Source organism: Vombatus ursinus, unplaced genomic scaffold, assembly GCF_900497805.2.
Source record: "Vombatus ursinus unplaced genomic scaffold, bare-nosed wombat genome assembly UNPS02010461.1, whole genome shotgun sequence".
NCBI classification, from domain to species: domain Eukaryota; kingdom Metazoa; phylum Chordata; class Mammalia; order Diprotodontia; family Vombatidae; genus Vombatus; species Vombatus ursinus.
The window spans coordinates 9,930,130-9,956,713 of record NW_020950239.1 but is presented as its reverse complement, the minus strand read 5'-3'; the positions used below and the strand labels follow the sequence as shown (position 1 = coordinate 9,956,713).

At 41.9% G+C, this 26,584-nt stretch overlaps 1 protein-coding gene across 3 annotated transcripts; it reads right to left on the bottom strand.

The window, feature by feature from the left end:
- Nucleotides 1–20,052: 20,052 nt before the first annotated feature.
- On the bottom strand, nucleotides 20,053–26,232 carry HNRNPDL (heterogeneous nuclear ribonucleoprotein D like). 3 transcript variants are annotated; one of them, XR_003568468.1, is made up of 9 exons: nucleotides 25,773–26,232; nucleotides 25,194–25,362; nucleotides 24,933–25,094; nucleotides 24,492–24,623; nucleotides 24,235–24,349; nucleotides 23,533–23,703; nucleotides 23,055–23,146; nucleotides 22,582–22,686; nucleotides 20,053–21,905 (listed from the first exon to the last, which is right to left on the bottom strand). XR_003568468.1 is itself a non-coding variant. In XM_027854527.1 (8 exons), exons 1-7 carry the CDS (start codon nucleotides 26,204–26,206, stop codon nucleotides 23,076–23,078), a joined length of 1,254 nt encoding a protein of 417 aa, XP_027710328.1. In that variant the 5' UTR covers nucleotides 26,207–26,232; the 3' UTR covers nucleotides 20,053–21,905; nucleotides 23,055–23,075. The 3 variants fall into 3 exon arrangements, 2 of the variants coding, with proteins under 2 accessions (XP_027710328.1, XP_027710329.1); XM_027854527.1 differs by lacking the exon at nucleotides 22,582–22,686; XM_027854528.1 differs by lacking the exons at nucleotides 22,582–22,686; nucleotides 23,533–23,703.
- Nucleotides 26,233–26,584: the final 352 nt, after the last annotated feature.

Genomic DNA, 26,584 nt, shown 5'->3' with positions numbered 1-26,584 from the left:
ATGGAGTCTGAATGCAGATGGAGACATACTATTTGCTCTCCTTTTCTTTTGCAGTTTTGTTTTGTTTTTTCTTTCTCATGATTCCTCCCTTTGGTTCTAATTCTTCTTTACATCATGACTAATGTGAAAATATGCTTAATATGAATGTGTATGTAGAACCTATATCAGATTGCACACCGTCTGGGGGGGAGAAGAGAAAAGGGGAAAAAATTTAAAACTCAAAATCTTATGGAAGTGAGTGTGGAAAACTAAAAATAAATAAATAAATAACTTGATTTTTTAAAAAAAGGAGTTTACCCAATTTAAAAAAAAAAAGGTAGATAGGTCATTAATATAGCAATGCACACCTCAAGTGCTACTTTTGCTACCCTGCAATATTGCTCTTAATATTATTAATCCACCACTTTGGATACAGCCCCTTTGAAGAACTGATAGGAGCACATGGACAAGAGTTGACAGTAAGGTATGGATGGGTTGCAATCCACTCATTTTTATAAAATCACAAATCCATTTAAATATCAACATGTTCCTCTTTGGGCTCACATTTCAACTCTTAGCTAAGAAAGATGTAAAGTTTTCCCTGGCTTATCAGATTTGGATGCAGATGCCAAATCTTCAGCTAAAGTAATTGTCCTATCAGTAGCCATGTAAGACAAATGCAAATTAAAGCAACACCCAGGTTCTACCTCACATCCATCAGATTGACAAAGTTGACAAAAATAGGAAAATGTTAAATGTTGGAGGGGTCAAAGGAAAATAGTCACACGAATGCATTGTTGATGGCTAATGGAGTGCCTATCAATTGAGGAATGGATGAACACATTAAGGCATGTGAGTGTAATGGAATACTCTTGTGCCAGAAGACGTGACTCAAGGGACCATTTCAAAGAAACCTTGTAAGACTTGCATTTAGAGGGAAGTGAGTAGAACTAAGTGCTCAATTTATGCAATAAAACATTGTAAAGACAAACAACTTAAGACTTAAAAACTCTGATCAATGAAATGACCAACCATGACTCCAAGACTGATGATGAAGAACTCCTCCCACTCCTGACAGAGGTGACAGACTCAAGATGCAATGAGACAGAGATTTTTGGACATGACCAATGGGGGAATACATTTTTATTGATTATGCATATTCATAGAAGGATTTTGTTTTCCTCTTTTTAATAATGGAGCAAGGGAAGATGAGAGGAAGAGGAAATAAATGCTTGTTAATTTCAAATTTAATTTAAATAATTTAAAACAAGACGTTGTGTAAAGGCTACCAAATTGCTAGAAAAACTAGAAAAACAAAAACCAAACCTAAAACATAAAGAAAACACAAATACTCTAAAATTTATAAATTCAATGAGCATCTATTATGTACAAAGCTTGTATATCATTACAGAGTGTCTGAGTGTGATCCACGTATATCATGCATGACATGGGCCAAGCTGTCATAGAATGAAAGAAACTAATGGTGACTCTGTGATGTGCGTGGGTGTTTACATCGTGGGCATTCAATGAATCCGGCAGTAGGCCATAACAATTGAGATTTCCTTTGCTCTTAGAATCTTGATAATAAACACATACATAGCAATGACCAGAGCAGCGCCCCCAAAGGGGAGCTTTGGGGAGAAAAACGATGGTTGGGCTACCAGTCACCTGCAGTTTAGTTTCATTTGTGATGTAAAGTCAGTTTACCCAAGAGAAAAGCAAAGTGATCTGAAGCAAAAACAAGGCAGTGTCTTGAATATGTAAATGGTTTTTCAGTTCTCAGTTTTGGGTTCACAGGCTCTTTATTAATGGAAACAGCACCCAATGAACTGTAGTTTTAGAAAAACACTGAACCTTGAACCCTGGAAGCAGCTTCTACTCTCTCGGGACCCAACCCCCCAAGAGCGAGTGTAACCTAGGAGTAACCTCAGGGGTTGTTAGTCATTCAGTTGTGTCCGACTCTTCGTGGACCGCTGCATGCCAGACCTTTCTATCATCCGTTATCTTTCAAAGTCTGTCCAAGTTCATGTCCATTGTTTCCATGACACTATCTATCCATCTCATCCTCTGCCGTCCTCTTCTCCTTTTGCCTTCAATCTTTCCCAAGAAAGGGCTTTTCCAATGAATCCCATCTTCTCATTATGTGACCAAAGTATTTAAGCTTTAGCTTCAGGATTTGTTCTTCCAGGCAGCTAGGTGGTTTAGTGGATAGAGCACTGGCTCTGGAGTCAGGAGGACCTGAGTTCAAATCCGACCTCAGACACTTGACACTTACTAGCGGTGTGACCCTGGGCAAGTCACTCAACCCCATTGCCTTGCCCAAAAAGGGGAAAAAAAATGTGTCCTTCCAGTGAATAGTCTGAATTAACTTATTTAAGTTTTGAGGGATTTGAGCTCCTTGCTGTCCAAGGGACTCTCAAAAGTCTTCTCCAGCACCACAGTTTGAAAGTGTCAGTGCTGCAGCGTTCAGCTTTCCTTACACTCCAACTCCCACAGCCTTACATTGCTCCCGGAAAAACCATAGCTTTGACTCTACAGACCTTTGTCAGCAAGGTGATGTCTGTTTTTCAGTATGCTGTCCAGATTTGCCATGGCTTTCCTTCCAAGGAGCAAGTATCTCTTAATTTCATGGCTGCAGTTGCCATCTGCAGTGATCTTTGATCCCACAAATATAAAATCTGACAGTGCTTCCCTTTCTTCTCTCTCTGTTTGCCAGGAAGTGATGGAACCAGTTCTCAAGATCTTAGTTTTTTGTTTTTGGTTTTTTTGGTTTTTTGTGTTAAGCTTCAAGCCAGCTTTTACGCTCTCCTCTTTCACCTTCATCCAGAGGCTTCTTAATTCTTCTCCACTTTCTGCCATCTGAGTGGTATCATCTGCATATCTGAGATTGTTGTTATTTCTTCCAGTAACCTTAATTCCAGCTTTTGATGTGTCCAGCCTGGCATTTCCTTTGACATACTCTGCATATAAGTTAAATAAATAAAGTGACAATATACAGCCTTGTCATACTCCTTTTCCAATCTCAAACCAATCAGCGGTTCCACATTCAGTTCTAACTGTTGCTTCTTGGCCCACACACGGGTTCCTCAGGAGACAAATAAGATGATCTGGTACTCCCGTCTCCTTGAGGGCTTGCCATATTTTGTTGTGATGCACACAAAGGCTTCAGTCTAGTCAGTGAAGCAGAAGTAAATATTTTTCTGGATAATCCAGGCAATGTTGGCAATTTGGTCTATAGTTCCTTTGCCTTTTTGAAAACCAGCCTGCTCTTCTGGTAATTCTCAGTTCACATACTGTTGAAGCCTAGCTTGCAGAATTTTAAGCATAACCTTGTTAGTGTGTGAAATGAGCACAGTTGTTTGGTAATTTGAACATTTCTTAGCATTGTCCTTCTTTAGGATTGGGACTTAGACTGATCTTTTCTAATCCAGTGGCCACTGTTATGTTTTCCAAATTAGCTGGCATATTGAGTGCAGCACTTTAACAGCATCATCTTTTACAGTTTTAAATAGCTCAGCTGGAATTCCATCATGCCTACCAGCCTTATTGTTAACAAGGCTTCCTAAGGCCCACTTGACTTTGTTCTTCAGGATGTCCGGCTCTAGATCAATAACCACACCATCATGGTTATTGGTGATGTTAAGATTTTTTCTTGTATAGTTCTTTGTGTATTCTTGCCACCTCTTCTTAATGTCTTCTGCTTCTATTAAATCCCTACCATTTTTGTCTTTTATTGTGCCCATTTTTATATGAAACCTTCCCCTTGATATCTCTAATTTTCTTGAAGAGATCTCTTGTCTTCCCCCAGTCTACTGTTTTTACTTTTTCTATTTCTTTGCATTGCTCATTTAAGAAAACCTTCTCTCTCCTTACTATTCTCGAGACTTCTGCATTCAGTTGGGTACATCTTTCCTTTCCTCTTTTCCCTTTTGCTTTCCTTCTTTTCTCAGCTATTTGTAAAGACTCATCAGACCGCCATTTTACTTTCTTGCTTCTCTTTTTCCTTTGGAATGCTTTTTGTCGCTGCCTCCTGTACAATATTTCAAACCTCTGTCGGTAGTTCCTCAGGTACTCTACCTATCAGATCAAATCCCTTAAATGTATTTATCGCTTCCACTTCATGTTCATAAGGGATATTATTTAGGTCTGCTGGCTTTCTCCACTTTCATCAACTGAAGTCTGAATTTTACGGTAAGAAGCTCATGATCTGAGCCACAGTTAACTTCAGGTCTTGTTTTAACTGACTGTATAGAACTTCTCTATGGTGGCAAAGTATACAATCAATCTAATTTCTATATTGGCCATCTGGTGATGTACATGTGTAGGGGCAGGGGTGCTGCCTTTTTGAGAATGGTTATTTTCATAACCTGGAAAGGAAACCAACTTTCTGGCTAGGTGGTTTACACACATTTCTAGAATCCAGAGTAAGCTCCTAACCTTTAGCTGGAAAAGGCTTGTGAAAAGTAAAGGAGACAGACTACTGAGAGCCATCACATGTGGCTGCTGAAAAGAGCCCTCACAGCTGCTGGAGAGGGGACCAGCATGATGGGCTGGCATGGGAGCTGACAGAGACATTCCAGACATGAAATATGGGGCTGAACGGAATTTGCATTGCTGACTGCGCAGATCTGGGAGGAAGAGCCGGTGACTGACTCAATGACCTTTTCTCCTTCTTCTTGTTCTTTCTCTCGCTGTCTCTCTGCCTCTCTCTGTGTGTCTCGCTGTCTCTCTCCTTTCATTAAAAAAAAAATGCTTTGGTCCAGTATCTCAGAACCAGGGGTCTGCTTCTTCCTCCTCAGAGTTCTAAGTCCCCTAAGGGACTTGAGGTGTCTCTTGGCTCCAGCCAAGACATTTGCTGGGTTCACAGACACCGTGAGGTGCAGTTACTAATACCCCTGTTTCGTTCACTACTTAACATCCATAAGCTTTTACAAAGGGATATTTATTCTTATAGAGCAAAAACAAACATACCAATATTTCTCCAGGGTACACTCTCGCCTATCCCACCTTTGTCTCTGGGGAAAAGGGCTCACATTTAGTTCCTGTATAGCCCTGGTCCTACCAAGTTCCCTTCCAGATGTGGGTGAGTCTGTGCCTCAGCTCCCATCGGGCAGACTCCCCAGGGTCACTCCTTGCTCCTTGGAGTATCAGTGCTGAGATGGCTATGGTAATAATGAGTAAGAGCAGCATTTATATAGCACTTTAAGGTTTACACAGCATTGTACAAATATTTATCCTCACGACAACCTCGGGGAGTTGGTGTTATTATTATCCTCATTTTACAGATAAGGAAACGGGCACGCAGAGGCTAAGTGGCTTGCTTAGGGTCACACCAACAATGTGTCTAACCTGGTAAGCATCTGAGGATAAATTTGAACTCGTGTCTTCCTGACTCCAGACCCAGAAACCTACCCAACCATTCGCTGCCTACAAAACCAAAAGCTCCCTCGCCTGAGTTTTTAAACTTACATAATCAGAGTTTCTGATTCCTCACTTAAAATGGAAAAGGACAAATGCAGAGGCGAAGACCGAGGCCTGTTGTCAAAGGACCATATGTTGGCCTCAGTGCAGAGAGCCCCAAGCCTCTCTCCTTTTACAGCATTGTCTCTAAACAGATGGCACAACCATGAGTACAAGCATGTTGTTCATCCGTGATCAGAGTAAGCAAGAGAATGGTATTTACTTCAAGGAGAGGGCGGGAACAAATGTACAGACATTTTCCCCCACCCCAACACCCTGGGGGCGTGAACTTAAATTTTCTTTTTTAATTATGAACTTAACTCACAACCAACATGAACATTGATTTTTAAAAATAATATTTTGTTTTCCCCCAATTACACGTAAAAACAATTTTTAACATTTGGTGTGGAGTTTTTTTTAAGTTTGAAGTTCCAAATTCTATTCCTCCCTTCCTCCTCTCTTCCCTCCCTGAGATAATAAGCAATCTGATGTAGATTATACAAGTGCAATTACGATGTGAACATTTCAATACATGAAGGACAGAAAAACTTTTAGGTAAAACTGGATTTCTTTTACATTGTTTTTAAAAGGCATGGTAAATTTAGCAAAATAGTAATAAAACTGCCCAGTTTCTGATCTCTTCTCTGTATTGTTTTAATGTTTCATTGATATGATTTCTTTCTTTTCTTCTTTTTCCTTTTTAAAATTTTTGGCATCAGTAACCACTAACTCCCTCTCAGCTTCCTTTTGACTCTGTTTGGGAGGCAAGGAAGAGATCTGGAAGCTTTGTTTTTTCCCAAATGTTTACTGTTTTAATTCTTTAACTGTGTAATAAAGTTTGTTAGTCAACAAAAGAAAGACAGGACTGTGGATCTTTTAACTAATATAGAGATAGCAATTCTCCTTTCAGAGAAGAAAGACATGTTTGCCCAGTTAGGCTGGTCTTGGAACTGGAACTGCAAAGGGAAAGAAGGGGAACCAGCGTTATCTTCCACAAGGCATAGAAAAAAGTCTCCAAGAAGAAGAAGAAGCCATCTAGAAACCTGATGCTGTAGTGGAAAGCCACCAGACCTTGCTTTGAGACTTGGAGCAGCCAGCTTTCCCACTCCCATTTCCAAATTAGATCTCTAGAGGGGAGGGGGTGGGGAATGAGGACCCTTCAAACCTAGCTGGAGGGAATAAACTACTAATTCAGGGTTACTATAACCAGGCTACTATAACATACTCGCCATATTACCAAATATCTAAACTCAGGAGCTCTCTCTGGTGGTTAGATTTACATGTGTTGTATGGCCCCCAATAGACAATAATCTCCCAGAAAATAAAGCCTATTTTTCATTTTGTCTTTGTATCTCTACTGTTTAGCACAAAGCACTGCATTTAGTAGTCACCTGGAAATACTTGTTGCCTTAACAATCATATAATTTGACCACTTATCTATTGGGAAATATCTCTAAATCTTAAACATTCCAATCAGTTTCCTATATATTTTGAATGTTGACTTTTATCAAAGATATTTTCTGCCAAGGTTTTTTTCATTTCATTTCATTTCTTCTTATTTTTAAAGTTTTTTTTAAAATCTGTAACGTTAAGGGAGGCATCCTGCCATAGTCCCAAAATCATGAAGACTTAGGTTCAAGTCTTAACTCTAACACAGACTGGCTATGTGACCCTGAGCAAAGTAATTAATCTCCCAAGGCTGTAGACAATTCCCTAAGGCTGTAAGTAGAAGAGAAGGGACCAGTTTGCTTGGATAGAAGGAACTTCTTTACCAGGAATTTCTTTACATTAATGAAATCGAAGTTCCAATGTCTGTGTCTTACATAATGAAATCTATGTAAATTTTATGAAAACCAACCATCTCAGCATTGATGTTTCCAAAGAGCAAGGAATGACCCTGGGGACTCTACCCAGTGGAAGCCAAGACACAGACTCACCAGCAGTCATCTCACATCTGGAAGTGAACTTGGTAGTTCCAGGGTTATACAAGAACTAAATGTGAGCCCTTTTCCCCAGAGACAAAGGTGGGATAGGAGAGAGTGTGCCCTTGAGGTATTGGGGAAATATTGATACATTCGTTTTTGCTCTATATTTGAAGTAAATATTCCTTTGTAAAAGCTAATTGATGTTAAGTAGTGAATGAAATAGGGGTGCTAGTAACTTGCACCTTAACTGTATATGTGTGTATGAACTGCAGTAAATGGGAGCTTGAGCCAAAAAGCGTTAGAAAAGAAACACCCCCAAGTCCCCATCAAGAGTATCCCTAATGAAGGTATAGGAAGGCAACAGACAGGCTTTCATTGAGCTACATCTTTATTATTAGAGAATAAACCAAGTGTTGTGGACAATACAAGAATCCAATGTACTTCTTGGCCAAAAAATATTTGATTCAAAGTATGGCAAAACATCAACTTAGAAGTTCCCTTCCAACAAAGTTTCTCCCATGCCCACATCAGAATTCAACAAGATTCCTTCAAAGATATACAGCAAATCTAGTGAAGTTTAAAGCAGAAGGCCATGCTTTGCCATGCGTTTGCCACTATCACAGAAGACCAACCAGTCAATAAACTTTGAGTAAGCACTACTATGCGCACAACAGTAGACCACTGTGCTAAGCTTGGTGCTGGAGGAGAACCAGTGCAGAGTCAATGTGAAGACAAATTCCCTACAAAATGTGTGGTCCAGCACATTTTCTTGATTGTGAATGATATCCGGCTGTTTTCATCAAGTCCCGAAACTCTTCAGAGTTTCTTTCTTTCCTTTTTTGGTCCAGGATTGATTTCATGAATGTAGAGAGCTCCTCGGTGAAGAAATCCCTCCATCCCCTCCAATGATAGAGGCTGAAGACCGGTCTGCATCTTAGAGTCTTTGGGAATTGACTAGGTCAGTGAGAAGTTACATGACTTCCCTAGGAGGTGGTTGATATGTGTCAAAAGAAAGACTTGAATCCGTCTTCCTGATTCCAAGGCTAGCTCTTTATTTTCTACACTTGCTCTCTCCAGAGCTTCCTAAACTCCTCTGATATGTATCGCTCTTACAAATCTAACCAAGTTTCTCTGAATTCTTTATATTCATAATTTCCTATGGAACTAAGCTATTCTATTACATTCATATACCACAGTTTATTTAAGCATTCCTCAATTATCAGTTGTCAGTCTTCTGTGTAACCAGCATTTGTTGAGAAGGAGCTAATCTAGTGACAGTGTTGCCATCCCCTTGAGCACAATCAGAGAAAATGACTTTTATTCTGATTTATACCCCTTAGATAACAGATTTTTGAAGTGTGATAGATAGATATAATTCTAGCCTGATACTTCTCTTGGAGATAAGAGAGTGACTGAGATTACCCAGCCATGATGGTCCCGGATACTGCTTGCCCCTTCCCTGATAAGCTAGCCCTCTTCCTTCTCTCCACAAATGAAAAAATTGAAGTCTCCTCAGAAGACAGAATGGGCCTGATCCTACATCAGGTATTTTAACCATACTATAAGCAGGTCAATCGCATAGGCAGCTACCAACCATATATATTTTCTACATATAAATTGTTTGCAAAAATAAGAAGAGAAACATTCCATAAAATTCCTATGAAATAAATATGGTCTTGACACCCAAACCAGCAAGTGATAAAATGAGAAAGAAAATCAGGAGTGAGACTTTCTTCTGAGTATACAGCATGAAATACCACAGTACCATTTCTCAAGAAAACTAAAAAAGGCTTGGGCAAAAATGGAGTTACCCATGTAACATAAGAGTTTATTGTTATTGAATATTTTATAGGATTCATTTATGAGTTTATCTTGACTTTTTAAAAAAATCATTTATGAATGCTCCAAATCACTAATAATTAGAGAAATGCAAATTAAAATAATTCTGAGATACCGCCTCATGCCCATCAGATTGTCTAAGGTGACAAAGACACATGACAAAAGATTTGGGAAAACAGGTACATTAATTCGCTCTTCATGAAGTTGTGAACTGGTCCAACTATTCTGGAGAATAATTTGGAACTATGCTCAAAAAAGGGCTATAAAACTGGCACACCCTTAGACCCAGCATTACTGATACTAGGGCTCTGCCCAAAAGAGATCAAAGAAAAAGGAAAAGGACCTATAGGCACAAACATATTTATGGTAGCTTTTTTGTAGCTATAAAGAATTGCAGACTTGAGGAGATACCCATCAATTGGGAAATGGCTGAACAAGTTATGATATATGGCTGTGATAAAATATTATCGTGCTGTAAAAAATTATAAAGGGGATGGTTTCAGAGAAACCTGGGAAGGCTCGTATAAACTGATGGAAAGTGAAGTGAGCAGAACCAGTGGTGACCTGTGCTCTATGCTTCTACTGCTTCTGGGCAATTTTTATTTTTGAGTGATATCCTGAAATACCACATCCTACACTTCTGTTTTGTCATGGTTTTATGGATACCAATGATTCTTAAATTATTACTCCACATTGTGTTTTCCGGGTTAGTTTTTTTTAGAAGCATTATTACCGCATATTTCCTTCTAATTTTTCAATCTTTTGCTTTTATTTAAATATTCCTTATCATATCATTGATTTTTTTTGTTTTAAAAAATTTGGAAATACTTTCTATTTTTACCTCGTCTTTATTTCCAAATATATCTCTCCCTCTTCCTCCACCACTGTAGTGAAGTGAAGGAAGTGCATTGTTATATCCCTTTTTGGGAACAAGCTTGATAATTATAATTTCACATTATTCACTTTCAAATTAGTTGTTTTTATTTCCATTTCCATTTTGTAGTCATTTGCATATTATTTTCAATGATATGACAAGGAATATTTAAACTGAAAAAGACTGAAAGCAAGAGACCAAAAAATTAGAAGGTGGTTGTTGAAGACTGGGGTGCCTGTGACAATTTATTAAAATAAGACAAAAATGAAATTTGCCCTATCGATTGACTCTTCCTTTCACTTGAATAATTAGAGGCCATCGTAGGTTTATCAATCAACCTAATTTCAATATTGTTGTGTCTCACGGAATAGGGAGGCCCAAGGAGAGGGAGAAAGATGGGAATAGCTAGCATTTATCGATTAAGTTTGTTGCCTTATATGAGCATAGTCTGTGGCACCCCAAAACAATTACAATAGTGACATCAAAGATCATGGATCACAGACTATCATAATGGATATAAGGAAAAGGTTTGAAATACAGTGAGAATTACCAAAATGTGGCACAGGACACTATGTGAACACATGCTATTAGAAAAATGGCGCCTATAGACTTGCTCAAAGCAGGGTTGCCACAAACATTTGATTTGTTAAAAATGCAATATCTGTGAAACACAATAAAACGAGGTTTGCCTGTATTATTGCTCTTGTACTCTCCAACGGTTACGATGGCCTTCAATATCAATTGCTGATTGATATCTCCCAATGTCAATTTGGCAAGCTGATTTCTTTTCAATATCAATTTACTAATTATCATCAGCTAGCTTTTACAAAGGGATAGTTACTGAGAAAATATGGCAAAACCAGAAATACAAAAATTTCCCAAAGTGGGAGCATACTCTACCACCTCCTTTTCTGGGAAGAGTAGAATCAGACTTAAAACGGTTGCTTACAAACATTCCTCTGACCACGTTCACCAGGGCAGGGCAGGGAGGGGATGGCATGGCCGATGGACAAGCCACTCCTTTCCTTGCAGGGTTGAGTGTCTCAGCTCTTAGGTCAATTCACTGCTGGGCTGGGTTAAACAGGTTGACTCAGGGCTGACTCCTCATCACCTGCAATGTCATTAAACATGAACCAACAACCCATAACTCCATTATATTCTCCAGTGAGACTGACATATATATATAAAAAAATGAGATACATAGTGAGACTGCTAAATAGCATTTTTACCTTCACCTAGGCTGTGAACTGTCCAAACAGATCCTTTAAGGTCCATATCTCATGGTCAGAGTTCATTCTCTTATCTGTGATCAGTTTTCACAGAAATATGTAGCTGTAGAAAATGTCTACTTCATGTCAGTTCTGACTGAGAAACTCAGAAGATCTTAACCTCTCAAACTCATATGGTTGCCTTCAAGGCTAGAAGCATGCACCTCCAGATTGTTGTTCCTTACCCTTAGGGAAAGAAATGCAGAGCAGAGGAAAGAATCAGGCTTGAGATCCAGTCTCCAGACAGTACATGTGCTTGAGGCTGAGCGTGAGCCACTACCAAAGCTAATTCCCATATCGTGGAGAATCTGAGAGTCAGGCTCACAGACTTCCTAGAGGCTCACCAGAACAGAAGAAAGCACTAGCGTGTCCTTGAGTGGCCTTCTCTTCTAGACTTAGCAGCTAAGTTTCTTTGATGCAAAGTCTTATCCTGGGACAAGGAAAGGTGCATCTCCTTTAGTAAGGGGCCAAAATCACAGTGGGGCTAAAGAGTATGGAAAGTCAGATCATCTGATGAATTTAGAATAGTATTATATCACAATCCATATGTAAATCTGCACTGCCACAGAGACAAGGGCTGCTTAAGTGGACGCTATCTCTGGCTCCACCACTTTGTGACTTTTTTGGAACTTTGGATTCTTGAACTTTGGTAGCATTTTTGCAGGTATAACCCGTGGCATGCCCATTAAACAGATTTTGGAGGAGAGAGAGAAGAATGGGAAGAGTTCATTTTCATTGGGTAGTTTGAGCTGTGGAGTTCTCTTCCACTGAGAGGCCATTTGGACATGCCAGGGTAGTAGATCTCTAAGTCCATTTCCTGGGTTTGTCCTTCTCTGCTCTCCAAGTACTTTGCCTGGCAGCTGCTCTTGTTGAAGTTATTCCTCTGCCGACACACTACTACGACCTGAGTAATGGTCAATGAGGTGTATCCCTCAACCCCTTTGCACCTGCATTAGGGATAGGGGCAGCTCCTTTTAACTGCCCTCCTCCAGAATTTTGTCTCACTCCTTCCCACAATGGAAAGGAGATAAAAGCAGATGATTTCTCCTTCTGCAAATATCTAGTCAACCTTACCCATCCCTTTGCTTTCTGTCTGTTGCTATTGCATCATTTCCCTCCTTTTTATAATCAAAGAAAATTGATTGTCCATAAAGCTTCGTTGTTTGACACAGCACAGGTATGGGTGTAGGGAGGGTGTGGTTTGGAGAGAACCAGAAAGAGATTGTTGTTCGTCCTTCATTCTGGAAGAGGACCAATGACATCAGGAGGGTGATGTCTTCACTTGCAAGTGAATTGGATTTAAGTGAGGCAGGGCATGGTCTGGAGAGAACTAGAAAGGGAAAGGTCTTCAACCCAGAGAGGCAAGGATGGTGATAATTACCTCCTGAGGTCACAAACTCATTGGAGGGACACACTGACATTGTTCTCCTAAGCCAGCACACCTTTCATGCTCATAAGAGACTGTAGACAGAGATTAATAACTAAAGTGATTTAAAATCCCTGGGCAAAAGGGAGATAAAGGAGTTGGGGAAGGGGAGTCATTCCCATGCATCCATTACTCTAGGGTCCCCTTTTTACCCTTTACAGATGCTGACACAAGGTCAGTTGTCTGAAGTACTTCACCAAAGAGTTACCTGACTGCTTCAACTTGACCTGTAGTAACTTTTACCTGTGGGCCCAGTCAAGGGGGCAGGTCAAATACATTTACTGTGTGTATTTGTCACTGGTGGGGCAATCCCATATAAATTTACATGAGAATCCCATTTTATTGACTTACATGCCTCTCACAGACATCCTCTGTTCAAACAGTTTTTTGTTTGTTTGTTTTTTTGTTTGTTTTGTTTTTAGGCAATTGGGGTTAAGTGACTTGCCCAGGATCACACAGCTAATAAGTGTCAAGTGTTTAGTCTGAGGGCGGATTTGAACTCAGGTCCTCCTGACTTCAGGCTGGTGCTCTATCCACTGTGCCACCTAGCTGCCCCTCAAACAGTTTTGATGATTGGAAAAGGAAATGAAATGATTCTCTTCTATTCCTGCTTGTAAACCAAACCTAACCTAATTCTTCCCTTTTGTGGGCAAGAAAAAGTATGACGCAAGGACACTATGCTTTGACCATTCCTTTCTGTCTTCTTCCTTGTCCTTGTTTCTTGTATTTCTGTTGTAATCCACGTTGTCATGGAGACACTGCCCCAGAATCCACCAACTAATTACAATATGCATTTCCATAATGCTTCTGGGATTGCTTTGTGGGAATTTCTGAAAGAAAGAGAATAGGGACTGTCTTCTGCCTTTCTTTGTATCCCCAGTGCTTAGCACAGTTCCTGGAACATAGTAGGCGCTTAATAAATGCTTGTTGACTTGACTTGATTTGAACGTACCAGAAGGAGTAGAATCAGGAGTTCAAAGTTCAGAGTTTGCCCTCCCTCTTGAGACCGTTTGGTTTGGTGAACTCCAATCTCTGCACTCCTAACTTGGCTCTATGTCTCACAGAAAACCCTAAAAAGCCGTCCAAGAAGCACAGTTTCCACAGCATCACCAGTTCTGGGGTTGTGTCTCCATGATCACACAGGTTACAAGGATTAGTGTATACAAGCAGGGATTTATCCCTTTGGCTTCAAGCTCATCCTTAATAATTTGTTGCTATAGCTAAAAGTTACTCCAAGTCCACCTTCTCTGCGAGTCAAAGGAGTTGCCTTCTTAGCTAATAGGAAGTCTTCTAGTTATAAATAAAAAGGGGCAGGTAAATGGAAATGAAATTCCAAATGAAAACCTTAACAGGGAGCAAAGGTTTCCCTAAATGATGATATTTCAAGGTGATGACACCTAATAACTACCACCGTTCCTACAAAATCCAAACAGTGTACTGACAAAATGAAATCTGTTTTTTTAAAATTTTAATTAATTAATTTATTTTTAGTTTTCAACAATCACTTCCATAAGCTTGTGAGTTTTAAATTTTCTCCCCCTCTCTCTCCGCCTCCCTCCCCAAAATGGTGTGCAACGTGATATAGGCTCTACATATTCACAGAATGAAATCTTTTACCCAATATTTGTCTACCTTCTAAAATAAACCAAAGGAAAAAAGTCTTGGTTTTTATTTTTCGTACCTTCTTGGCGCAAACCAACCTAGTACCACCACACTAGGGGAATGTACTCTTTCTCTCTATGGCCTGTTTCCCTGCCTCCCCAAAGGTAAGTTGAGGTTTCCCCAGAAGAATGGCAGCTACATCTTACTCTTAATGTCCTAGGGATGACTCTTATGAGTGACTATTCCTAATACTAAACTCATGAGCCCCCACTGGTATATTTTACATTAATAAACAGCAACTAATACTTGATTAAACATTAACTAAAACAGTTACTGAAAATACAAAGCAAATATATAATATTTACATAACATATGTCTGCCCAATAACTGCATCACATTCTCCCACCAATACACGTTTGTGTAGAGAGTAGGCATACAATTTCAGTACCAAGATAGTATGGAATACTCACTATTCTTATTATGTGGTCACTTACTATGTGGTCAGACCAAGTAACTCACAATTAAGGAACAATAGACTTTAATATCCTCTTCTTTCTCAGGAATTGTCCATAAAAAGTTGTTTGACAAACATAGCTTCAAGTGAACAAGTAATTCCACCGATAAACTAAACTAATCTACACTGTCTTGAACTAACAACTCACCAGGCATGGCATCTCAGCTGGATGGATCAACTCCCAGCGCTGCTTCTTTGATAATTTAAACTATTCAGACACTAGGCTCAGCTGAACTTGCTTCCTAGATAGCAACTGTAGTACCTTTCACTTCTAGATTCAAACTTGGCTGACTCCCTTTACTGAAGTAGAATTGTACTCTTTGAGGAAAAGATTACTTCAGTAAAGGGTGTTCACTCTGCCTGAATCTAGAAGTGACAGATACTTTTTAGCAGAATTTTTCTTCTTCTCTATCTCTTAGCAGTAAGTGCAATATAGAGAAAGATCTCTCTTTTTTCCTCCTGCTCCTCCTCCTCCTCCTTTTTCTCAGAAACAAATAGCAGTTGAGAACAAAATATATCTTCTCTAAACTGTTATCCGCAAATCACCAACTGCTGCCTTAGAACTCTCAGCAAATGCTTTTGTCCGAAAAAGCTGACATGAAGCTGACATGCACCAAACAAGTGAGCTGTCAATGGTCATTCTCTTGACAGATTTTTTAAAAAATCAGATATAGGCTTACCCAAAGCTCCTTATGGCTTTGTTTGTCCCCATATGACAGGTTAACATGCAGGGAAAGATGCCACTGGAATCCAGCCTGCCAAATTGCCAATGAAGAAAAAAGGTGAGAATCATTAGCATCCAAGAGATAGAACTGGACAATGGCTGAGACCCAATACTTAGTTGTTCCCTGGAGCTTTTAGGGGATTCTTGAACCAAAACTCTGCAACTTTGGGAAAGTGTTACTATGAAGCATGTCTAAGTGAAGCATGTGTCCAATACACAAAACTCTTTGGACCTAACATAGGAGTAATTTTGAAGTTATAGGCCCTAAATGGAGAACTAAGATCTAAAAAAACCCCAGATGATTTTATAGCATCTTGGTGGTAGCAGTGTTTGGGGAAATTAGAAATATTGTGTGATGGAAATATGTTTTGCATGACTGCACATATGTAACCTACAATGAATTGCTTGCCTTCTCAATGGTGGGGGGGAAGAGAGGGAGAGAATTTAGAACTCAAAAAAAATTTTTAAAGTATGTTAAAAATTGTCTTTATATACAATTGGGGAAAATAAAATATTAAATTATTTTTAAAATGAAATAAATATAGTATGCCACTAGGAGCCACCCCCTCTACCAAACTTCCCTGTGTCTGTCAAGGGCACTGCCATTTTTCCAGTCTCCCAAGATTGGAATCTTGTCATTATCCTTGACTTTTCAGACTGTCTCACCCCACCTCTAATCAGCTGCCAAATCTTGTCACCTCTACGTCCACCACATTTCTTGACTCAATCTCCTTCTCTTTACTCCCATGGCCACCCCTCTCCCCTGTAATTGATTTCCCCCTGTTAAGTCTTTCTTCAATCCCAACAGTCCTCCAGGAAGCTGCCAAGGGGATTGCTCCTCAGGTACCAGTCTGACCATGTACCCCCTCTATTCAATAAAAGTCAGCAGTTTTTGATTAGGAGCAGGTAAGTGGTTCAGTGGATAGAGCACTGGGCCTCGAGTAAGGAAGATTTGAGCTCAAATCAGGTACTAGCTGTGTGACCCTGGGTAAGTCACCTAACCTTTGTTTACCTTAATCCATTGGAGAAGAAAATGGCAAACTACTCCAGTATCTTTCCCAAGAAAACGCCATGGACAAGACAGTCTATAGGATCACAAAGAGTTGAACATGACTGAATAACAACATATAGGTATGTGTTGTCTCTCCTGGCTGGATTCTAAGTTCATCGAAGGAAGGCACTGTTTCACTTGTGTCCCTGTTATCCCCACCTGCCTGGCTCAGAGTTGCTGAGTAAAAGCGTGTGGATTAATTGATTAATTCATTTCTCCGTATATTTAATACCAACTTCACAGGGTCATTGTGAGAAAAGCCAAAGTAAGCCTTGAAAAAAAAAGACAAACTCAAACTATGAGTAGTTGTTATTATTATATTTGGCATTAGAGTATTGTCTGTCCTTTATTCTTGAAGAGGACCAATGACATCATGAGGGGGAATGTTTTGACTTGCAAGAGAATTGGATTTAAGTGAGGCAGGGCTGTGCAAAGTCATCAGCCTCACTCTCTCCTCTGGAACCATCAGAGTCCAGTGGCAGACCAAGAGTCAAGACAACTGTCGATGACCCCATTTGGATCAAGACATGGTAGAAAGAGTCTTGGCCCGGGAGTCAGGAGGGACGGATTTCAACCCCATTTCAGACACCTACCAGCTCTGTAGCCACTGGTCATTTAAGCTCTGTGAAATGGGAATATTAGCACACATTTATATAGCATAGTTAAGGCTTGCAAAGCACTTTCCTTAAGACTGGCGTCCCTGGCTTCCTATCGCCTGTACAATAAAATACAAACCCCTCTGCCTGATCTATAAAGCCCCTCATAACCTGGTTCCAACTTATCTTTCCATGTGAGTTACCTCCCTTCATGAACCCAATGTTCCGGTCTCGCTGTTTCCATATAGGACAATCCTTATCCCTTTTCAGTGACTTTCCACAGGCTGGCTGTTTCCCTCCCAGGCCTGCCTTCAGTGCCTTCGAAGAGTGCTCTGCGTCCTCACAACCTTTTGGAATCCCTCGCTGTAGGCGACGATCAGCTCCAGAACCACCTCCTTCCCCACGGAGACATTTCCTGGTCCCCCGGTGGTTAGCACCTCCCTCGATAAGTTACTTTTGTTTATATTTATTTGCATACATGAATAGGACCTTCCAGACAGGAATTGTTTTCATTTTTTTTTTTGTCTTTGCACCCTCAGTTTCTAGCACAGTGTCTTGACTGGTTTGCACCACATTTCCTTCTCTAGCTAGTTTTATAGAGGAGGAACTGAGGCAAACAGGGTTAAGTGTCTTGCCCAGGGTCACATAGCTAGTAAGTGTCTGGGACTGCATTTGAACTCAGGAAGATGAGTCTTCCTGACTCCAGGCCAGAAACTCTATCCACTTCGCCACTGCTGCCCCCTTTTGTGATTTATTCATATTCAGTTCGGTTCAATTGAAGATGAATAAATGCATTCATCGAATGGAATCTCCAAAGAACTCAATACTAAACTCAATTAAGGGAGTGCAGGGACCTTGTTATCCATAGCAAAGACGTCCCCTCAACTCTTTTTACCCCCATAACAAGCCCATAGGGACCCCAGAGGCTAATCCACGCTTTCATTGTGTGGAGGAGAACTGAGCCCCAGGTAAGTGAGTTGATTTCTTCAAGGCAAAACCAGTAGCTCAGGTCAAGGCAGGATATGAAGCCAGGAGTTTGTCTTTGGGGTACTTTCCCTCACTTAAACTCAGCTGCCCTACTCAGGCCAGGGGGATTTTTCATTGTAGATACAGGATTCAAGCGGGTTACAAAGGTCTTGACCTCCTTGACCTGAGGGCCTAAACTGGGACAGACAAAGCCCAGGAGGTCTTGACTAACAAAAGGCATTTTCAGGCATGGGGTGATGAACAAAAGAGAAATAATGTGATGAAGGGAAAAGCTAAAGCGACAGATGGCCGGCAGCTCCGACCAAAGGCAGGGAGTGGTAATTTTGGAAGCAGAGAGAAGCATTTGTGGATTTGGGATAGGGTAGCAGGGGGTGGTGCGTCAGGGGTTAGGAGATGAGCCTGGGAGACAGGAGGTGCATCACCACACTCCTCCCTTAATAGGAGCATGGGCTGCACAGAGGGTTCCACCTCCCACTCAAGTGTGTGTGTGTGTGTCTGTGTGTGTTTGTGTGTGTCTATGAAGACTGTACTTCTTCCTGAGTGAGGAATGCCCACTGGACCTGATGACAGAAAGACCTGAGGTCAAATTCAGCCTCAGACACTTAGAGGGGTTGTGTCACCCTAGATAAGTCCTTCACCTATCTGCCCCAGTTTCCTTGCCTGTTGAATGAGGACAAAGTGGCACCCACCTCACAGAGTTGTGGTCAGGATCAAATGAGATAATAGGCATGACATAGTAGGCGCCTATAAATGCTTATCCCCTTCCCCTCTATTTATTTACTTTGCTATCGTGTTCTAATGCAACGTTTTGCTTCTTGATTTATGGTTCCTGCTTAGTCTGTTGGTAGAGAAGGTGGGTAGGACTGGGGTTCATGCAGTATTATTATATGATTGCGATCACCTAGAACATGACACAAGACTGAAACAATTACAAGAGATTCCAAAGTTGACTGCGATTCTTGTAACCCAAACAACTCTGCTCTTTAGAATTCCCATGAAACATGCAATTGGGTGTGAAATCAGATTCAGAGGTAGACGGACGTCATTCTCTCATTTTACTGATGAGCAAACAGGCCTAGTGAGGTGGTCGCTATCAGGTCCCACAAGTAGCAATGGTTAGGACCGTCCCCTGGCACCATGTCATCATCTACAATTGAAATGATGCACAGCTACATTACACGTCCCTGACCCAAGTGTCTAACTTCAGGCCAAGAAGAAGAGCCTCGATCACCACTGAATGGCGGGTTTTAATGACTTCAGGATACACCAGGGTTACAAGTTTCAGAGAAAGATCCCCAAATTCCAGACTTGATAGGGATAGGGAAAGCCCAACTTGCTGACAACGTTCCAACAGTTCTCTGGACATTAACAGGTGATCCTCTTTGGAAAGCAATCAAGAAACCCCCTTCTTCCCAATGGTCCTATTCCCACAAATGCATGAAATTTAGCCCACTTTAAATAAAGTACTGTTTGGTTAGAACATTTGGGCAGTAAGTATTCAATCACTACTCGTGATGCCTCTTCTGCATACTGGTAACCTTATTTGCCAATGGTACTGGTTCAATCTATGGTCCTAAGGCATGAAATTAAATCCTGATCCCACCTTCCTGCATGCTACCCATGACTCAAACATAAAGAATTCCCCTACATAATCCATGGCTGCCTTTACCAAAAACTTAATTTAGAATTCAAGTAGCTTTAACTTCTTACTGAAACAAGTGTCTGGCTTTTTTGGGGGGGAGGCATTTAGTTAGCATTTTCCAAAGTACTTCCTCAAAATTAAATATAGCAAGACTTGAATGAAGAGTAAGGATAAAAAACCTTTATTCATTTGTAGTTAGGGAAAGGACAATTTCAATGTCAACTTGTCACCTAATCATAAAATTGCAAACTACTTACAGGAATCACTCCCCTAAATACACTGCACCTATTGCCTTTGACAACACAAATCCCAATCATCTCCCTCCAGTTTCCTATGGTTCCAAGTGAACAATCAGGGAAACAATTCCTGGTGAAACCCAATTTCATCACTCTACTTATAAGAAAGGCCAATTTAGCAACAGTAACATGCAGACAGACCAAAGCTAGTAGAATGAAACCTGACAGCCCTCAAAGTGAATGAGAAGGAAGACTTACTCCAGAAGACAGAAGAAAAAAAAAGGCAGTGTGGACAAAACCAACAGGCCTCAGATTAAGGTTTAACTTGATTGCATAAAACTACAAATAAACTTCAGGGATGGTACAAGAGAAATCAACCCTTTTGTATGACATACTCCCACCAAATTGGCCCAAACAGACTTGATATTTCAGGTCTAACAGACCATAATCTGCAGGGGGTTCAGCAGGCATACAAACCAGTTGTTTAATATAGACCCTTAACAGTCAATTTGAATGTCAAGCTGAGGTTTGGGTCCCTGCAAGAGTTAATGGAGCCTTGAGTCTATTGCAGTATACTATTAGGAAGCCCTGCTGTAATTACACAGAATGTGTCACATAAATATGGCCTTAAGTTTCTAGTTACCACCTACCCCTCCCCCTTTGTCTGAATATGGAAAATGCTTCACTACTCAGAGCGCATGCACTACTAATGTCATTTAAAAATGGAAAAATAACCTTTATTTAAAATACAAAACAATACATGAGTTTATGGGATTTACTATCATGACTTTTCCTAAAAACTTCCAAGACAAAAGCTGTAACTCTACCAAAGCTTTCCAAGTATGTGTTCCGATAGGAAATAGCTATTTATGGTTTGGCAGTGACAGTGACATAATGCACTATTTCAGAGTACAATTCGTTTACTTACAATTCTACAGTGAAAATCTTGCCCATATTAATCTTTGATCCAGTTTCAATGGATGTAGAAATTTGCAATTTGAATTACTCACATTCAATGCAAATGTCAAGTAATCATAATAGGTAAGTTTTTTTTTGTTTTGTTTTTTTTTTTACAAATAGGCTCAAAGCATCTCCTCAACTCATAAAAGCAGTTACTAACTATGCCTTATTTTATGGTGTTTAATAAAAAAGATGCTCTACTTTGAAAATAAAAGTCGAGGGATCTATGATCCCAATAGAAACAATTTCCAGCTATTCACAACATGCTGAATTAACACTTCTCATCACAAAGATCCCAAGAATTCATGTGAGGGACAAACACTGTTCAACTGCATGGTATCATCTATGGTTATTTTAAACATGGACACGAACCCTTAGCATAGACCTTTGTCAAGGGAATTAGGACACTAAGGCAAAGTTTGCTGCTCATCATTTACGAAAGACCACCGCTTCTCCCCACTGTCCATGACTCCTCCAAAATAAACTGTGCCTCAATTATTGCTTATTTAAAAATTACATTTTTTACAGAGCTATTTAGTACCTGACACAGAAAAACAATCACAAGTAATTTATTTTTGAGAATCATTTAACATGAAATTATACAAATAAAATTTGTATAAACACAAATCCACATTTGTCATAACACAGATGGCAAAGGACAAAGCAAAAACAAGAAAACTAAATCGGCCGCTATATACAATTGGACACAGTTGTGTCATGTACACTATAAGTCTTTTACAAAATAGTCATCTCAGATCAATAGAAGACCACTCTCCATTCAATGTCGTCATCCTGCAAGGTAGGCTGCGGTAGCAACTGCACCTAAAATAAAGCAGAAGGCCCATCAGATCTGTGCAATCATCACAAGTTTCCAAAGGTCCATTTTCATGAATTGCTTAAGTCCTCAATTTATTCTTTTCTTCCATAGTTAAAGATCATATGCATGTGTGCTGGAAAAATGCTGTTGCCAGTTTGAAATGTTGACCTGGGGCCTTCAATGTAATGGCACGTAAGTCTCTTCTGACTCCAGGCATTAAGAACTCTGGAGCTTCACAAGCAGTAATTAACTAGGCAAGCTTTATTTAGAAGCATCTCTAGTTTAAAGTGAAAATTTCAACAATCCTGGTCAAACACCTGGATTTTCAATAGGCTAATCATAAAGTATCAAAATTTGTTTGTGCATATGATCTTTAATTTTTTTTCCCCAGATTTAAAAGTTGTTTTGGTTTGCAGATTTCACTATTAGCTATAAAAAGAAAAAGCAAGCATTAAATCTTAAAGAATACACACTTAAAATGAGGCTCCACAATTGAAATACAACACTAAACAGAAGACCAAAATGATTAAGCTGTAAAAAGGCATTTATGTACTTTAACTCCTGTAAAAAACCATTTAAGTTAAGAGACTTAATCTTCAAAAAGATTAAAAAAAGAAGCCAAAGTCTGAAGTTTTCCACTTTAATCTTTACGCTGGTACATGAAGTTGGAAGAGACCATACCACAGGACAGCGTTTTCTGGTGTGTGCCTTGCGCTCTGCCCGCAACGTGCGACCCCCAGAGAGAGACGTGGTCAGGGTGACACACGGCCTGCAATGAAGTTCCCGCTGGCGGGTACAAACAAGGTATAATGTCAGAGTTAGAAGACAACATTCCTGCTTTCCTTAAGTTGTACCCATTTCAGTACTTTACCTGTTAATAGCTCTAAAAATGTTTAATTATTCCTTTAGATCACCTGGCACACAAAGCGAACAGAAAAACTCTTAAGTTTTTCTGAGTACTAAGGAAGGCGAGATCAGATTTTAAAGTTAAAGATCTATAGACACTTTAAAAAAATACAAGTTTTTAAAAAAAGGTTTTAAGTTAAACAAAGTTTAGTAAAAAGGCTACATAAGACATACTTTCACCTATTTTTGTCTATTGATCTTTAAATAACAGTAAGCATTTTAAATGTTTCTTGCATTCTCACACACACCTGTTTTCTCTGTGTCCTCCTTTAATATGGTTGGTAATTGTTTTGGTGATTACCACCCCCTCGGGATGCTTTGCCATACGTGCTTTGTTGACCTATTATGAAAAGATCAAAAGAATTAGATGCGTATGCAATGGGTTAAGCAAGATTCTACTAACAATACTACTGCTGGAAAAAATCACTAAGTGCCCCACAACTTAACATACCCAACATTGTAGTAAAGCAAAAAAGAAAAAAAAGGGGGGGAAAAAAAAGTAAGTTTCATAGTTGCCGCAAACTAGTCTTCCAAATGTGCATTTCATTACATTCAGAGCTATTCACTGTCAATGTATGCATTCTACGGGCTGTCTTAAAAGCTGTTTTTATTGGAGCCAAACACTTTGATAAAATGACAAACCTATGCACCAAAACAATTTCAGAGGGGGATTGTATTTTAAACACTGAATTTTAATGCCAATGAAATTAAGTTAAATATTCTTACCACTGTAGTCTGCATATCCCTGTCCATATCCATAGTTCCCATAGTTATACCCAGTATAATCATATCCGCCATAGCCACTATAGTTTTGATCACCACCATAGGCACTATTGTAATTTCCATATCCTTGATCATAATAGTTATTAAATCCTTGGTTCCAGTTTTGGCCCTGACCTGAAACAATGCACAATGATTGTTAGGAAATAACTTCTGACCCCCAGGTCTAACATAAAATTGAGTGGATTGAATTTCTAGTAAAGATAAATTGTCCCTCATTCTACAAATCTTAAGTGGCAGAATGGGCACCTTTGGTGCTATCTGCTTAAAAGTAATCTTTTTCATTTGACATAAAAGGGGGCAGAAAGTCCAATTGTGCCAATATCATGCTTCCTAAATTTAATGGAAAACCAGGACAAAATTAATATAGATGGTGGGCTGTTGCACTTAGACTACAGGACTCCCCCCTCCCAAGGAAATTTCAAACGTCATAGTGTACCTAACAACCTTTATCTTTATCCTACTAGTGATGACACTAAATTTCAGTGCAATTATTCCTTAAAAAAAGATTGGCTTTTCAAAAAGTAAAAATAAGTTAAAAAAAAAAAAAAGTTAAAAATCACCCCTGGATATGAGCATTTTCTAGTCTTTTGGGCTTGCTCAGATTTGGCAATTCACAAAGGCTTTACATCAAGTGCCAGGTCTTACCTCGGCCACGACCCCTAGTCCCACCTCGTCCACCAGCTGCAGCGCCCCTCCCTCCTTTCTGTTGTTGCTGTTGCTGCCTGTATACCTCTTTGGGCTGAGCAACTTTGATTTCACACTGCAGAATAAAGCACAAATAAGAAAAAACTGAACTAACGCAGGCTCCAAATTATACACTGTTGCCACCCAACTTATCAGATTAAAAACAGGTTTCCATTAAAAAACTCTAAACCACACAATCCAGTGAAAACAAGTCATACCTTCCCAGAACCAATTTGATGATATCTGTTTTCTAACAATTTCTTTACTGGTTCTTCATCTGTATATGTGATAAAACAAAATCCTCTTCTTTCATTTGTTTTTGTGTCCATAGGAAGCTCGATATTCTCAATCTGAAATCAAAATAATAAAATCAACGTCTAAAACTACTACAAACCCTAAAGAGCTACACATACACCTGAGTTAAGTCTTTCTTAGAGAGCTTTATCTTCCTAAACTGATCTGAGCACCATCTCAGCAGGGCCTCTGAAGTCCTACTAGCCCGTTTGTGTTGTAGCCCTATAAAATTCAAACACCGGAATTACTGCAGGCCCAACACAAGGCTCCCTCCCGGGGGTCCCAACGATCCTGGCCAAACCCCCAGACCAAGCCTCCCGGGAGGGAAGCTCCCCTACGGCGCAGGGCCGCGGGCCCGCACGCACCTCTCCAAACGCCCCGAAATACTCCTTGATCTGCTCCTCGGACGTATCCGGGCTCAGTCCGCCGACAAACACTTTTTTGGGGGGCTCCTTCCCCTTTAGAGCCTTGGCCCTCTTGGGGTCTATCAACTTGCCATCCAGCTTGTGTTCTTTGAGCTCCAAGACCTAGAAGAGGGGACAGGCTGAAGCTCGGCCTCGGCCCCGGGGCCGCCCCCGCCCGCAGCGGCGCCCGCCCACCCGCGACGCGGCGCGGCGCGCACGAACCTTGTCCACGCTGGCAGCGTCTTTGAAGAGCACAAATCCGAAGCCCCGCGACCTCCCCGTGACGGGATCTGTTTTAATCGTGCAGTCTACAACCTCTCCAAAACGAGACAGGTACTCAGTGAGATCTTTCTTGCTCGTATCCCAGCTTAGCCCTCCAATAAACATTTTACTGCAAACAAAGTTATTTGCGCCTTTTACCACGCGGCCCTTCACGGGCGCTCCCGTGCAGGCGGCCCCGCCGGGGGCCCGGGAACACGCCCCCGCCCCCCGGGCGCGCACAAAGAGGCGGCGGCGGCGGCGCGGCTGCAGCATGAGGTGTAGCGGGGACCCCTCCCCCAGCCGGCTCCGGCGGCGCCTGCGCACCAGGGCCCTCGGGCTCCCGCGCCCCTCCCCCACCGCGCGGGAAGGGGGAGGGGACGACCAGGCTCCCCCCGCCCCCCCGCTCCCGTGCCCGAGGCGGCACCGGAGGAGCCGGCGCGCGGGCCGGGCGGCGCGCGCAAGGCCCGGGCCGCGGAGGCCCGGCGGGCAGGGACGGGAGCAAGGGAGGTGAGCACCGGGGAGGAAAGAAGCGTGCTGTACCCGTCGTCCTGCTGGTTCTTGCTCGCGTTGATCTTGGAGCCCTCGGCGAACTCCTCCATGTTGCTGTACTCGTTCACGTCCTCCATGGCGGCGGGGCTGTCAGCCGGGGGCAGGCGGCGCGGAGAGGCAGTCGCAGCGGCGGCGCGTTGGATGGAGCCCGATTTAAAATGGCGGCGAAAGAGATCCGGGCGCCGCCTGCGCCCTCCCTTTATAGACGCCCCGCCCGCCAATCGCGAGGGCTGGGGGGCGGTGACGTGGCGCGGCGCTCGGCGCGCCCCCTGCCGGGCGGAGCCGGAACTCAGCGACGGCAGCAGCGGGGCGAGCAGCCGGGGCGCCCGGGGCCGCCAATGGGAGAGGCTGCGGGGGGCCAGCGCGGAGGGAGGCGAGGGGAACAATGGCGGCGGCACCTGCGACAGCCGGGGCGGGACCTCCATAACGGCCGGCCCTCCCGGCTGCGGCCGCTGCACGGGGCGGCGGCGGCGGGGGCAACGACCAAAACAAAAACACGCCGCCGGGCGGGCCGAGCCGCTGCGCCGGGCGCTCCCGATCCCCGCCGCGGGGCGGGCGGCGGCCGCGAGTACCTGGGTCTGCGCGGCGGCGTCCTGTCTGGCCCCGCCTCTCCTCCTCTTCCTCCTCCTCCTCCTCCCGCGGTCCCCGGCGCGCGGCCGCTCCCGCCGTCCGGGGCTCAGCTAGCGCCGCTGCCGAGGCTGGGGGGACTGCGCCAGGCGCCCGCTCGCTGCGGCCGGCGCTAGCCGCCGAGCGCGCACGCGTGCTGGGTCCTCCCGCGGGCGGGTTGGAACCAGCGGCACAGG